The sequence below is a fragment of the Microcaecilia unicolor genome, chromosome 14, assembly GCF_901765095.1.
Source record: "Microcaecilia unicolor chromosome 14, aMicUni1.1, whole genome shotgun sequence".
Classification (NCBI taxonomy): Eukaryota; Metazoa; Chordata; class Amphibia; order Gymnophiona; family Siphonopidae; genus Microcaecilia; species Microcaecilia unicolor.
In genome coordinates this window covers 43463146-43478465 of record NC_044044.1, presented here as the reverse complement: position 1 = coordinate 43478465, position 15320 = coordinate 43463146, and the positions used below count along the sequence as shown (strand labels likewise).

Below are 15320 nucleotides of genomic sequence, written 5' to 3'. Positions count from 1 at the left end.
CCAGTCTGCTTCAGTAGAAATGATTAATCATGGTTGTGCCTTTCTCTTCCCCCCACCCCACACTACTGTAAGTCTTTATCTTAATCCCTGTGGTTCTGTTGTATCTTTCACAGTTCTGTCTTGACCTTGGCCTGCCCTTTGCATTGGCTTTTCTTGCTGTGCCTTCTGAAAAGATGGTAGCATCACAGGTCATACCTGGTGTCCTGCCTTTGTAAGGAAATGGCTGCAGGGTAGAATTCTTTCATTTCTCTCCCGTCCCCCCCCCCCCCCCCCCCCATTTGACCCATTGAGAAGTGACACTCTTTCTGTGAAAGCTGAATGAGTGATGGTACTGGTCACTGATCCTGCTGGTTTTATTCCAAACTGTGCTAATGACACACCACAGCTGTAAGGAGCCACCCTAGGGCTTTGTCCACATGTGGCCCATTACAAATTAGGAGAAGAGCGAGCCCACAGAATTCAATGATCATAGTATCCAGGCATCTGGCTGCTAAAGGTCACATGTTGGGCTTATGAGGGAACTGATATTTGCCTTGAAGGTTATCTAAATCAGGATATAAATACTCATGATTGGAGAAGGCAGTACCATCATGCAAGGTGTGGGGAAACAGGTCCTGCTGGGGGGGGGGGGGGGGGGGAGATAGGTACATGTAAGTGGGTACTTTGGTGCAAAGGACTGGACTTGGGAGTGTGTTTGGTAATATGATGAATCTTTGTTGAAGGTAATATGATAAATCTCTGTTGAAATCTGAAGTTGTTGGAATTCTCCCTGCCCCCCCCCCATACATATGCACAGCTTGTTTCTTGTAAACAGCTGTGTATGACTTAGTCATGTTTGTAGTTACCCAGTAATAGAACATGAACCAAACTGTTTGTTATATGTATTTGCAGGGAGATGTCATCTTGGCCTCCCAGCACCTACTAGTAGCCTAGTGGTTAGTGCAGTGGACTTTGATCCTGAAGAATTGAGTTCGATTCCCACTGCAGCTCCATGTGACTCTGGGCAAGTCACTTAACCCTCCATTGCCCCTGGTACAAAATAAGTACCTGAATATATGTAAACCGCTTTGAATGTAGTTGCAAAAACCTCAGGCAGTATATCAAGTCCAATTTCCCTTTCACTTCTCGATCGAAGGGCAGGCATGGAAGTGTGCTCTGCTCACCCTTCCGACGCCAATCGAGGCGCCTTTTAAAGTACTATTACAATGATATGGTTAAGCCCTAACCATACTAATTCTCCTGGGTCTCGAATCAAAAAGTAGACTCTCCAAAACATTCCTTAGCTGCATGAATATGGCCCACACGTCACCATAAGTACATAAGTACATAAGTAGTGCCATACTGGGAAAGACCAAAGGTCCATCTAGCCCAGCATCCTGTCACCGACAGTGGCCAATCCAGGTCAAGGGCACCTGGCACGCTCCCCAAACGTAAAAACATTCCAGACAAGTTATACCTAAAAATGCGGAATTTTTCCAAGTCCATTTAATAGCGGTCTATGGACTTGTCCTCAGCATCAAGACACAAACACTTACCACCCCACACATCAATGCATCTCGCCAGTCTGTTCGCCATCCGACCACTCCTGCACTCCAAGTACAGCGCACAGGCCTTTAAAATCATACCCCTGGTGTAGGTCCTATCAAAACCCAGTAAAGATGGACTCCATAAACAAACACCCTGCTGACTCATACTACAACGCGATGGAATGCACCTATTTCAATGCAAGATCAGTCTGCAGAAAGGCTCCGATAATTCAGACTTTAGCTCAGACACCTCTCCAGGCCTAATCTTCATCACAGAAACATGGATCCTAGATCACAGTTCACCACACATACTCTTTGCCTGCCAGGGTTCTAAGTGAATTGCCCTAGACAAAATAAGAAAGGAGGGCTTGCCCTCTTTTATACAGGGAATTCCTAGACTTTCAATTCCTAGACTATGGTGGTGATAGCATAGAATCAATGTCAAGTAAACTACTATCCTGGTGGCTCATTTGGACTTATGCTAATCTACAGACCACCTTATCCATGGCAAAAAGCACAAGAAACTTTTTGAAAAGATCTCCCACCTCATCATGTGCAACTCTGGTATCCTAATCCTGGGTGACCTCAACTTACACCTGGAAGACCACTCAAACCCAAACGTACAATAATTCACAGAATACCTAGAGTCTCTGTAGTCTCTCTCATGTGTGACTGATCCCAAGTTCAGGACCAGGTTCAAAGTCAATTTGTGGCCTTTCCCAGAGATCCTGAAAAACTACTTCTAGACCATCTGAGATGGGATCCACTAATGTGGGCAGACCACTACTCACACTCGTTCTACCTGAAAACTCGGCTATCAGCCCCCACCAAGTACCAAAGACGCAAGTTAGAACCATCCATTTTCTGGGACTCTGTTCTTCCAAAACTGGTAGCAGATGACAATAACCAAGACCTCCGGACTTGGGACACAACCATCAACTCGAGGAGCTCGCCCCTCTCAAAATAAAACCTGTAAGACAATCAGCCAACCTGTGGTTCAGTAACGCTTTAGCGACCATGATCATGCAGACGCCTTGAGTGCATTTGGAAAAGATCTCAAGACAGCTCACTTTATATCAACTGGAGAAGAGAAATAAACAAATATAAACATCAAGTGACTCAAGCCAAACAGGAATACTACAGCTGAGAAATTGCTAACTCACTCAACCCATCGAAAACCCTATCCTCAAGGCTCTAACCAAAATCAGCAACATACTGGAGCTCCCCCCAGTAACCTACAACCAAAGGCTGAGGAACTTGCACAGTTCTTCCAAAACACGGTTAAGAAAATTAGACAAAGACTTCACCAGACCCCCTCTAAACCAGCCATTACTGAACATTCGGGGACCCCTACCAATGTTCCAGCTGATAGAATCTGGAATACCTTTGAGAAGGTCACCCCAATGGCTGTAAAGTGACACCCGCACAGGATCTTAACCAGTCTAGACACCTGTCCCTCATACCTGCTGGCCGACATACCTCAAGACATATTATTACTCTGGCTCACAGAATTCGTCAGTGCCAACCTCCAACATGGTAACAACCTAGACCCATTAACGGACATCGCCATTACCCACCTGCCGAACTCCACACCGCAGATCCAACTAAGGCTGAGAATTATCACCCAGTCGCAGGCATTCCCTGGATGGCCAAACTGTTGGAACTCACAGTTCATGAATAACTCCAAGAACACATTGAAGCTTTCAACATTCTACACAAGACACAACACTGATTCAGGCCAAACCACAGAACTGAAGGTATTGGCTAAGCCAAGGAACACCACCGGTACTACTACAGTTTGACATTTCAGCCGCCTTCGATACAGTGGACCACCCCACTCGCCAAACTGCCTGACATAGGAATAACTGGAGTAGTACTGTGCTGGCTCAAAAAAGTTTTAAAGAACAGAACCTACAGTGTTGCGAGGCAATCGGAAAGCTCATCCAGATGGAACCCAGACTGTGGAGTACCCAGGGCTCACTACTGTTTCTGACTGTTCAATATCTACCTCAGCACACTGGGTAATCTACCCCTGGAAGCATACATCACCCTACTGTCATATGCGGATGACATATTCCTACTCTGCCTTGTGAGGGAATTCCTGGACACCCTCCTTTGTAAAATCAAGTACTATATCACATACATCGACAAATGGCCTCCTGCCACTTCCTGAATAAGCAAAAAGACGAAGAACACCAGGTTCAGGGACAGTATGCCAAGCTGCCCCATGGTACTAGCCACTGGCGAAAGCATACAAATCGACGGAGCTACTAAAGTCCTAGGGGTCATCCTTGACTCCATCCTCTCCTTCGAAAAACAGATGGCGACCCTGAGCAAGAAGTTGTTCCTAAAACTCCAACAACTGTGAGCAATCGGATCCTCCGGGAAGAAGACTTCAGAATCCTGACGCAAGCGACACTCCTTCCTCAACTAGATTATTGTAACTCCCTATATGCCCAAATGAACAACAAACTGAAAATATGCCTCCAACTTCCACCGCTGCTAGACTGATTTCCGGGCTGGGTTGTTATGACAGAATTTCCCCCACACTGAAGGAATTATACTGGCTGCCAATCACCCTTTGAATCGGCTTCAAAACGTTGTTTGAACTACAAGGCCCTCTTTGGAACAAACTCCGAAGGTCTGACAGAACTACTAGAAATCTCTGTTACCGCTGGACATCGTCACTGGGCCACCCTTCCTCCAGAAAAACAAACCTAAAATGCATACTTTAAAAATCCTTCTCTTTCCAAGGAGCACGCCAATGGAATGCACTCCCATTTGCCGTGAATTTGCAACCTTCCTACACACAATTCAGGAAACTGCTCAAGACCTACTTATTCAAAGGCTAATCTGCACTAGACCTTGTGCTTATCACATCCTACCGCTCCCCCTACCTGTTAACCTCCACATGCTCCCTGACACACACTCCTTGTGAACCCTAATTTTTAAACCGCTGTGAATCCTAATGGAACTATGATTGGTATATAAAAAACAGATTAGATTAAATTTAGTTTTGATGTGTTTTCCCCTTCTATTAGGAATGGATTCCTGAAGGTCATAGCTCTGGCTTCTGCTGTTTGATACTATTTTGGGAGTCTCAATTTCTCTTTCTCTCTCTCTCTCGTATACAAAATATCCAACTATAATGTCTTTGGGTGAATAACATTTATTTAGATTCTGATGAGGTAAAGCACAGCTGTGTGGGATAAACTGGTGATGCATATGTTAAGGGAGGGAATATCCTAAATAATAGGAGTAAGAGAAAGGCTCATGTTCATTGCAGAGACTGCTAGAGACCAAGGCCAATTATTCAATGTCAGTAGATGCTGGGCTAGAGAATCTTATATTATCCATTGTGGTCGCTTCCCAGGATCTCTGGGTTTCAGTGCTCTAACGGAAACGGTGATCTTGCTAAATACTCTCCATTTTCTCTTTTAATTTTAGGAATACATTTGCCCCAGGTGTGAATCGGGCTTCATTGAAGAAGTGACAGATGATTCCAGGTAGCGTGTATTCCCTCCCCCTGTTGTTTTGGAGTCTGTCACCCTCCGAACTGGTAGGGTAGAGTGGTGGAGTCCTTTCAGTGGAAAGTTGCTTGATCAGCTTCACATGTTAACAAACATAAAGGGGTGGGGGGGAGGAATGATAAAGGCATGACATGCCACATTTCAGCCAACATCCCTTTTTATGAAGTAATTTTGGGGGCTGGTGACTCAGCCATTTGGGCTCTTCTTGGAATCTATTGCAGTCGTAAGTACAGCATATGAAACGGATGGCTGAAAAATAGGCTGAAAAGCCATGGTTTAGGCCCTAATAAAAAGGGAAGTGGGGATAATTTTGGGGGCTGGTGACTCAGCCATTTGGGCTCTTCTTGGAATCTATTGCAGTCGTAAGTACAGCATATGAAACGGATGGCTGAAAAATAGGCTGAAAAGCCATGGTTTAGGCCCTAATAAAAAGGGAAGTGGGGATAAAGCTGTCTTATAGTTTTATGGGGAGGACATCCATTTTTAGTGGTACACATGATAGAATTTTGTATTTTTTATTTTTTTGTTTCCCTTTTAAGAATTTATACACTGCCTGTAGAAATCCATGAGCTGCTTTGGGCTTGACCCCTATGGCCTCAAAATACGTATTATGTTATATGCATAGTAAATTATCCCCTTCTCCCCCACCTCCCTTTATTTCCTTTAATGAACTCTTAGCTAATTAAAGGCATGTAAATGAGGGGAAAATGAAAAGCTCTTTCAAAAAAATAGGCAAAAAGGCCAATCCATGTATAGATTCAGTGTCCTGACCTTGACCTGCAGACTGGACTGTCTGGCTTGAATAGCTGTGTACGTTTACTGGGGTAAAGAATTACTCACTATTTATGGAGTATGTATGCTTAAGTTGCAGAGAGGCTGGCTGTCTTCCAAAGAGCAGCGCACTTCCAAGGGAAACCAGTAAAGTAAATAACCAGGCTCAATGGAATTAATGCCCTACTACAGCCCTGGATAGAGACACATGTACTGTATGTCTTCCCTCCTTGTTCCATGGTGTACTGCGTGTTGAAAAGGATTGCATTGATCCAGGGTCAAATAATTGTCATAACCACAGATTGGCCACAAAGGCTGTGTTATGTTGACCTGATTTGACTTCTGGATGGGGATCCTTTCCATCTTCTGCGGGTACGTGACCTGCTAAAGGAAGGTCCAGTGCTCATGGAGGATCCATTCTCCTTTGATCTTACAACTTGGCCATTGAAAGGGCTCAGTTGAGATGAAAAGTCTATTCTGATTTGGTCATTCCTACCTTTCTTCAGGCTCGGAAATGTTCTACACCCATGGGGTATGCAAGGGTGTGGAGAACATTCGAGGGCTGGTGTTCTGAACTCAAGACTTCCTTCTCTGCTCAGATTGTGCACATCTAGCATTTCTCCAGGCAGACTTTCAGAAAGGATTGGTGTTGGGCTTTGTATCATTTCAGGGGCTGACTACAGAAGAAATTTCTTGCGGCTCACCCAGATATCATTTAATGCGTGCAGCCTCCCTTTCATACACTGTGTCTGGAGTGGAACCTTAATTTAGTCTTTCGGGCTGTACCGAAGCCTCCTTTTGAGCCACTCTAGAAGGCTTCCTTGAAAGTTCTTAAACTAAAGACAGCATTCTTGATGGCAGTTGCATTGGCACATAGGGTTTGGCGCTTCAGGCTCTCTTGTTGGGATCCCTTTCTCCACTTTTGGAGGTGGGGGTCTCCATGTGCACAGTTCTAACTTTCTTCCAAGCCCACAATTGCTAGATCGTTTATAGTCTATTTAAAAAAAAAAAAAAAAACTTGCAGAGAAGCAGTCTCTCCAGGCCTTGCAGGTTCATTCTACGAGGCATACAGTGGCATCCTGAGCAGATACTACCTTTAATGTCTCCAGCAGATATTTGCAAGATGTTGACGTGGTCGATGCTGCATTCATTTGCCAAGCGCTACAGGGCAGATGTTGCGGCATGCTCTGTCCTCAGTACGGCGGTGCTAGGATACCACCCATTCTAGGGATTGCTTTTGAACCATCCCACAGGTTCTGGAGTAGTGGGAAGTTTCCTAATGGAAGGGGAAATTAGGTCTTGCCTGGTAATTTTCTTTTCATTAGTCCTTCCCATTATTCCAGAGACCCACTCGAGGTTTCTGAGATGTTTAGTCAGTGCAAAGTAATAGGTCAAATAACAACTGTCACCTTGCATGGTGTTTCCTGTTCTTGTTTTCTACAAGTTGTCCAGAGATGTTTGCTCATCTGGTTAGTGTTAGGTTAGCGAGTTGTTTAAGATTGATTTTTTTTTTTAGTCTACATAAATCCAAATAAAATAAACACTGAGGAGCTGGACTAGGTGCCAAGACAGATGTCTCGGTGCAGCTCAGTTTTTGATTCTTTATCTCCACCTGCTGGTTGATGGATGCTACTATCGTACAGGTTCTGGAATAGTGGGAAGGACTAATGAAGGTCTAATTTCTTCTTGACACCCCAGACATGACATATGGCACTCCTCATCATCACATGAGAGCGTGCACAAAATAAATTGGTCAGAATGGTTATTTGTGAAATTAAAACACACAAATGTCGGCCCCAAGCCCTTCTTAATCTCATTAGCCAATGTCAACCTCTTAACAACCTGAAACTTAAACTGGCAGCCAGTGCAGGCCCCTCTTTATTGGGGAAACACGGTCCGTCTCTTTCCTGATCCAACTGTTAGGCTGCTGCAGAAAACTTCTTAGCAACCCCATCGACACTGAACTCATATGGTTCCTCAAATTACCTGTACTCCAAATCCAGTCCAAAATCTGGCTCATCCTTTAAATAATAAAATGCTGTCCCCAAGCTCCTCACAGACTGAAGGGCAGCTCTTCCTCCTCCCCCCCCCCCCCCCCACCCCCATTTAAGTCAAAATTCCCATGCTCATGTGCCCAGTTCCCTTACCCAAATACAACAACGCGTCAGACTACAGGGCTGTGACTCCTGATATCACTACTGTAAACCTCTCACACGCTTATGACCCAGCTCCGTACTTCACACTTAAGCAATTTGTAAGTGATATTTTAAATAAAACTTTTCTAAGCAATTTGTAAGTGATATTTTAAATAAAACTTTTCTAAGCAGTTTATATTGGATAAGTAATATTAAAATCCGAAAAGGGGAAAATCACTACTTTGAATTATAAAAAAGGGAAGGGTAATACAATTAAGCTACTTGGCATTTTTATCTTCCCTGTTTTTTTTAAATTGGTATCGCTTCTCACAGCAGCCCAAGTGAGAAGGGGCCCTGTCTTTGCCATCTTCATAGATTTGCTTCCTTTACATAACATAAGAATATTTGCATCCCATTTCAGCCAGTATTTCAGAACAGTTCACAAGATTAAATAACAGAGCATTACTCTTGAATTACATTAAAAATTATGCTAAAGTATAAAAACACACACAAAATATCCAAAATCTAAAAAAAAAAAAAAAAGCCAAAACTTCAGTAGGTTCTGAAATTGTAGCCTCAAAGATCTAGGTGCTGGGAACTATAATTTACTTCGTGTTTGGAACTACAGGCTGTTTTCAAATTTAATAAACTAGCCATGTACAAAGGGCTATTGCACTGAAACATGTTTGCTGTGTCTCTAAGAGCATTTCATTTTGGGAGTTGCTGGCGGGGGATGGGGCATTTCTGAGCGTGTTAATTGGCTTCTAATGTCCTGTTTTGTGCCTCAGTTTCCTAGATGGTGGCAGCGGAGTAGATGACAACACGGCGCAGTTTGCAGAGGTGAGAATCTCCCGTCATGTATGTCTGCATGCACTTTAGCAAGGCTTTTGGGTGGGAGGAAGGAGAGGTTGCTTCCCAAAAGCTGGACTGGGCATATGTTGTCATAAGGTTGTTGTCCTCCCAGTTCTGCTCAGCTCAGTTTTCTTAGAAATGTGTTAACAGTCTAAGGGTGACGAATTATGCTCTGTAAAGTGAAGAGATGCAATTAAATTACATTGGTGAGGGTTTTTCAGCTTTGAATTGAGACAGCAAGACACTTTGGGTTTAGAACCTGATTGAAGCTCACGATTTAATAGGTCGATTTCATCTTTTCTTTTCATCAAAGGTCCGAAATTATGGAATGTGTTGCCCATTGAACTTCTTGGTTCAGTTTAAAAAAGCTTTAAAAACTCATTTTTTTTCAGGCTTTTGGTTCCTTTGATATATGATATTACTTAGCTGTTAGTAATATTTGAATTTATTTTGCAGTATGTTTCATTTTAAGAGTAATATAGCAAATTTCTGTATAGTTTTGAGGAAAGAAATAATTTTTATTGTGTTATTTTGCTGTACTTTGTATGTGGTTTGTTCTCCGCTTAGACTTTTATAGCGGATTATAAGTCTGAAGACTTGTTCTTACTCATATTCTCATTTGTTTTTAAACTGAGTTGTGTTGGGAGTTGACTGTTAAAGCCTGTGCCAGACCAGTGGTTTTATGTTAAAAGTAAGAGTGAATAAACAGATCGCATCCCATTTTGCCAGAGGTGCAAGGTGCTTGCCAGCCCAGTATAATAGTTTTTAGAGGTGTTGATCAGCTGGTTCTTGAATATTGAAAAAACTTAATCTGCCACAGATGACACCATTCTGCTTGGAAAAACAATGGTCCCAGTGAAAAGGGATCATCGTAGATTCCAAATGTAACTTTTGATGAGCAAATTCCTTCTGTGATAAGAACAGGATTTTATACTCTGAGACAGCTGAGGGCGGTGGGACATTGGTTTGATGAAGGTTTGATACATGCGTTGCTGATTTCAAAATTAACTTATGTAAATATGAGTTATGCTAGTATTACAAAGACAAATTTAAAGCATTTGCAAACATTACAAAATGCGGGGATTCAGTTGTCAGGCGGGGTTTGCAAATATGATCATTTATATAAGCATTTTCACTGGCTGCCTACTTTTTAGGATTGATATATATATTTTTTTAATTTTGAAAATAACACGTGGAGGGGCATAATCGAAAGGGGCACCCAAGTTTTCCTGAGGACATCCTCGTTTTCCTGAGGACGTCCTCGCAGGACATCCCGGCGAAGGGGCGGGGAAACCCATATTATCAAAACAAGACAGGCGTCCATCTTTCATTTTAATAATACGTTCGGGGACGCCCAAATCACGAAATTTAGTTCGACCTTAGAGATGGTCATCCCCGATTTTCAGCAATAATGGAAACCGAGGACCCCCATCCCGGAAATGACCAAATCCAATCCCTTTGGTCGTGGGAGGAGCCAGCATTGTAGTGCACTGGTCCCCCCTGACATGCCAAGACACCAACCAGGCACCCTAGGAGGCACTGCAGTGGACTTCAGAAATTGCTCCCAGGTGTATAGCTCCCTTACCTTGTGTGCTAAGCCCCCCAAACCCCCTCCCCACAACTGTACACCACTTCCATAGCCCTTATGGGTGAAGGGGGGCACCTACATGTGGGTTTGTGGTGGGTTTTGAAGGGCTCCCATTTACCACCACAAGTGTAACAGGTGTGGGGGGGGTGGGCCTGGGTCCACCTGCCTGAAGTGCACTGCACCCACTAACATAGTAGATGACGGCAGAAAAAGACCTGCATGGTTCATCCAGTCTGCCCAACAAGATAAACTCATGTTTGTATACCTTACCTTGATTTGTACCTGCCTTTTTCAGGGCACAGACCGTACAAGTCTGCCCAGCAGTATTTCCCGACTCCCAACCACCAGTCCCGCCTCCCATCACCGGCTCTGGCACGGACCGTATAAGTCTGCCCTCCACTATCCTCGCCTCCCAACCAACAACCTCTCTTCACCCACCTGCTCCGCCACCCAATTTCGGCTAAGCTTCTGAGGATCCATTCCTACTGCACAGGATTCCTTTATGCATATCCCACGCATGTTTGAATTCCGTTACCGTTTTCATCTCCACCACCTCCCGCGGGAGGGCATTCCAAGCATCCACCACCCTCTCCGTGAAAAAATACTTCCTGACATCTTTTTTGAGACTGCCCCCCTTCAATCTCATTTCATGTCCTCTCGTTCTACCGCCGTCCCATCTCCGGAAAAGATTTGTTTGCGGATTAATACCTTTCAAGTATTTGAACGTCTGTATCATATCACCCCTGTTCCTCCTTCCTCCAGGGTATACATGTTCAGGTCAGCAAGTCTTTGTTCATACGTCTTGGAACGCAAATCCCATACCATTCTTGTAGCTTTTCTTTGCACCGCTTCCATTTTTTTAATATCCTTCGCAAGGTACGGCCTCCAAAACTGAACACAATACTCCAGGTGGGGCCTCACCAACGACTTGTACAGGGGCATCAACACTTCCTTTCTTCTGCTGATCACACCTCTCTTTATACAGCCTAGCAACCTTCTCGCTACGGCCACCGCCTTGTCACACTGTTTCGTCGCCTTCAGATCCTCAGATACTATCACCCCAAGATCCCTCTCCCCATCAGTACCTATCAGACTCTCACCGCCTAACACATAAGTCTCTTGTGGGTTTCTACTCCCTAAATGCATCACTTTGCATTTCTTCGCATTGAATTTTAATTGCCAAACCTTAGACCATTCTTCTAGCTTCCTCAGATCCCTTTTCATGCTTTCCACTCCCTCCCGGGTGTCCACTCTGTTGCAAATCTTAGTATCATCCGCAAATAGGCAAACTTTACCTTCTAACCCTTCGGCAATGTCACTCTCAAATATATTGAACAGAATCGGCCCCAGCACCGATCCCTGAGGCACTCCACTACTCACCTTTCTCTCCTGCAAGCGAATTCCATTTACCACCACCCTCTGGCGTCTGCCCGTCAACCAGTTCCTAATCCAGTTCACCATTTCGGGTCCTATCTTCAGCCCTTCTAGTTTATTCAAGAGCCTCCTGTGGGGAACTGTGTCAAAAGCCTTGCTGAAATCTAAGTAGATGACGTCCGTAGCATGTCCTTGATTTAATTCTCCTGTCACCCAGTCAAAGAATTCAATGAGATTCGTTTGGCACGATTTCCCTCTGGTAAAACCATCTTGTCTCGGATCTTGCAGCTTGTTGGTTTCTAGGAAATTCACTATCCTTTCCTTCAGCATGGCTTCCATTACTTTTCCAATAACCGAAGTGAGGCTTACCGGCCTGTAGTTTCCAGCTTCTTCCCTATCGCCACTTTTGTGAAGAGGGACCACCTCCACCGTTCTCCAGTCCCTCAGAACCTCTCCTGTCTCCAAGGATTTATTAAACAAATCTTTGAGGACCCGCCAGGACCTCTCTGAGCTCCCTCAATATTCTGGGGTGGATCCCGTCCGGTCCCATGGCTTTGTCCACCTTTAGCTTTCCAAGTTGTTGATACACACTCTCTTCCGTGAACGGTGCTATATCCATTCTCAGGTGTACTTTTGCCAGTCCCTCGCGGTCCTTCTCCAGGATTTTCTTCAGTGAAGACAGAACTAAAACTGCTCCAGGGACCTGCATACTGCTGTCATGGAGCTGGGTATGATATTTGAGGCTGGCATAGAGGCTGGAAAAAAATGTTTTGGTTTTTTTTTTGTTTGAGGGTGGGAGGGGGTTAGTGACCACTTAGGGAGTAAGGGGAGGTCATCCCTGATTCCCTCCAGTGGTCATCTGGTCATTTAAGGCACATTTTTGTGGCTTGGTCGTAAGAAAAAAAGGACCAGGTAAAGTCGCCCAAGTGTTCGTCAGGGACACCCTTCTTTTTTCCATTATGGGTCAAGGACGCCCATGTGTTAAGCACTCCCCAGTCCCGCCTTCACTACGCCTCCGACACACCCCCATGAACTTTGGTTGTCCCCGTGACAGAAAGCAGTTGAGGATGCCCAAAATTAGCTTTCGATTATGCCGATTTGGGCGACCCTGTGAGAAGGACGCCCATCTTGCGAAAATAAGCCTGATAGTGTGTTCTGTTAACAATGACCTTTGTATTTATGCTTGTCTGCTGTCATGCTGCATCATACAAAAAGCTTTCCTCTGGTTAGCACCATTCCTTTGGAATAATCTACCAAAATTTATTATGTGGTGAGGCAGATCCTAAGAAGTTTAAAGTGTTTCTAAAAATAGTTTTGTAAACAGGCATTTGAGAAAGTATGATGGGGAATTTGAAGATGCTACAACGTAAGATGGATTGTATTGAGGAATAGTTGGTGTGTATGGGATAGGCTTTCCTGTAAGAAATGGAGTTCTGACTTCTATTATTTTGTTATGTATATGTGTGTATGTAATGTATTTTAGATTGTAAACTGACTTGTTTTGAAAATTAAAGCAGGATATCAAACTTAATCATAAACATAACATGTTATGGACCACTCTTATCTCTGGGGAGAAGAGGAGCAGAAGGGTGCCAGTCTAGGATGTGCTGCCTTCTTAGGTTGGCATGTGATATTGTGCCAGAGGATTACTCGAATAAATTGTTGATCTCATGAATACATTTCTGAAACACGATAAGTAGTCCAGAGGCTTAAGTGTACCTTCTCCTCTTCCCTAACTGATCCAAGAGTTAGGTGCACTTGGTCCTTTTTGGGGGAGATTAGGGGCAGGGCTTTACACCTCTGTTGTGTAGTTGCAACAACTTCCGGTATTACTCAGCTTAAACAGCCGCTTATTTCTGTGCCTATAACAACCACATGGGTTGCACAGTACTGGTATTTCACCTGTTTTATACAGTTGCACGATCAGCTATGATGTGCGGCTGAAATAGCCGAATTTCTTCTTTACCTTCAGCAGTCACCTACTTGTCCTAGTGTTCCAAGTCAGTTATATAGTGCTGTTCTAGTAGCCAGCTGTGTTTTTGGCTACTCTATCACCATGTATGGCACCAGCACAGTTCCAGCAACGGTCTGTATGGCCCAGTTATAGAAGTTGAGTGTATGCCACAGTTTCAAACCTGCCTATGTGGCATCAGATGTTCCAGCTCTCTGTGGTACATTGGATGGTACATGCCTGGAATGATCTCCTGGGGGGGGGGGGGGGGGGGACGGGGACGTGGGATGAATACAGAGGATCTCTAATTAGATAATTATATATAAAAAAAAAAAAAACTTAACGGGTTGCATATGTGTTTGCATGTCAAGTGGTGCTTTGATTGTGACTCTGGCTGCATTAACTAAGGCTGGTGTTGGGCTGGCTTGTATGGTCAGAGTCCCGCATATGGCGATCTGGTTTATAAAGGGCTGGGGAGAACTTCGATGCGAAACACCAATGGTTTGGAACGTGAGAACAGTGCTGGGAAGACTTTTACAGTCTTTGTCCCGCAAATGAGAAGACTGATTTGGATAGGCTGGACTGGGCTTTGACGATGACTCCAGTAATTGGAACATAAGGACAGAGCTAGGCGGACATCTATGGTCTATGTCTCAGAAAACACCAAGACCATGATCAAATATATAATATGTTCATTGTTGATTTTTAAATCTTGATAATGAAGGTGACTGGATGAACCATTCAGGTCTTTATCTGCCGTCACTTACTATGTTACTTCAAATATTGAATGTTGTATTCCTGGTACCTGAGTTGACTCTGCCTGTTCCGTAACTCTTGGGCAGAAAAGGCAAGTGATCCTTTTCTACTTCAGCTTATATGTGGGTTTCTTCCAAGATTCCCAACTTCGACCAGGGTGCCGGCAAAGGTCAGCAGATCAAGCATTGTTTCAGTTGATTCTAGACGTCATGTTTTCTACAGTCAATTTATTCTGCTGTTTGGGAATGTCAAATTTCCAGTTTGCAAGCAGCACAGTCTGGCACGGTTTGTTTACCTGTGTCTTTCTGATCCCAGTAGCCAGCAGTAGGGTGCAGGGTGGGTGGAATATGAATATATCTGACGTTTATGGTTTGTGGCTGACCCTCCTGCAATCCAGACTGAGTCAAAGCTGATTGGTGGAAGTTTTTTTTTTTTTGACTTGGCTGCTTCCTCTTCCTCCTCCTTTCGGGCTTCGAGCTTATTGGAAAATCGGAACCAGGTTCTGGTCTGCCACTGTGAGCCTTTTTGTTTGCAATACCCTGAGGATTTTTTTTTCCTACGGTGTCTTTCCAGTCCATTCACAACAGTGACAGGAGCCGTGCATCGGGGTAGCTCCCAAAGCCCTGCAATCATGGGCCCTGAATCCAGCCACTCAATATTACTGTTGTTCAATAGCTGACTTCCTCAGTACCAGGGGCTGTAAATGTTGCGTCCGCTGCATCTCTTGCTGAACCGGGAATTGAGCCCAGGTGCCTTTTGTGTGGCCAGGCACAGCTGCCGCTGGTCTAATGGGCAGGTCCTTCTATATAAGGAGTGGGTACCTTGGTCCTCGAGGGC

The 15320-nt window shown here is 44.3% G+C and overlaps 1 protein-coding gene across 2 annotated transcripts in view; it reads left to right on the top strand.

The window, feature by feature from the left end:
- RNF115 (ring finger protein 115) overlaps positions 1-15320 on the top strand; it is a 49381-nt gene that overhangs the window by 10638 nt on the left and 23423 nt on the right. For both annotated transcript variants that reach the window (XR_003940018.1, XM_030187652.1), the window contains exons 2-3: positions 4974-5032; positions 8751-8802. Coding sequence is in view for 1 of the 2 variants with exons in the window: in XM_030187652.1 (XP_030043512.1) it covers positions 4974-5032; positions 8751-8802 (111 nt within the window). In the remaining variant the exon portion in view is untranslated. The remainder of the gene's footprint in view (positions 1-4973; positions 5033-8750; positions 8803-15320) is intronic.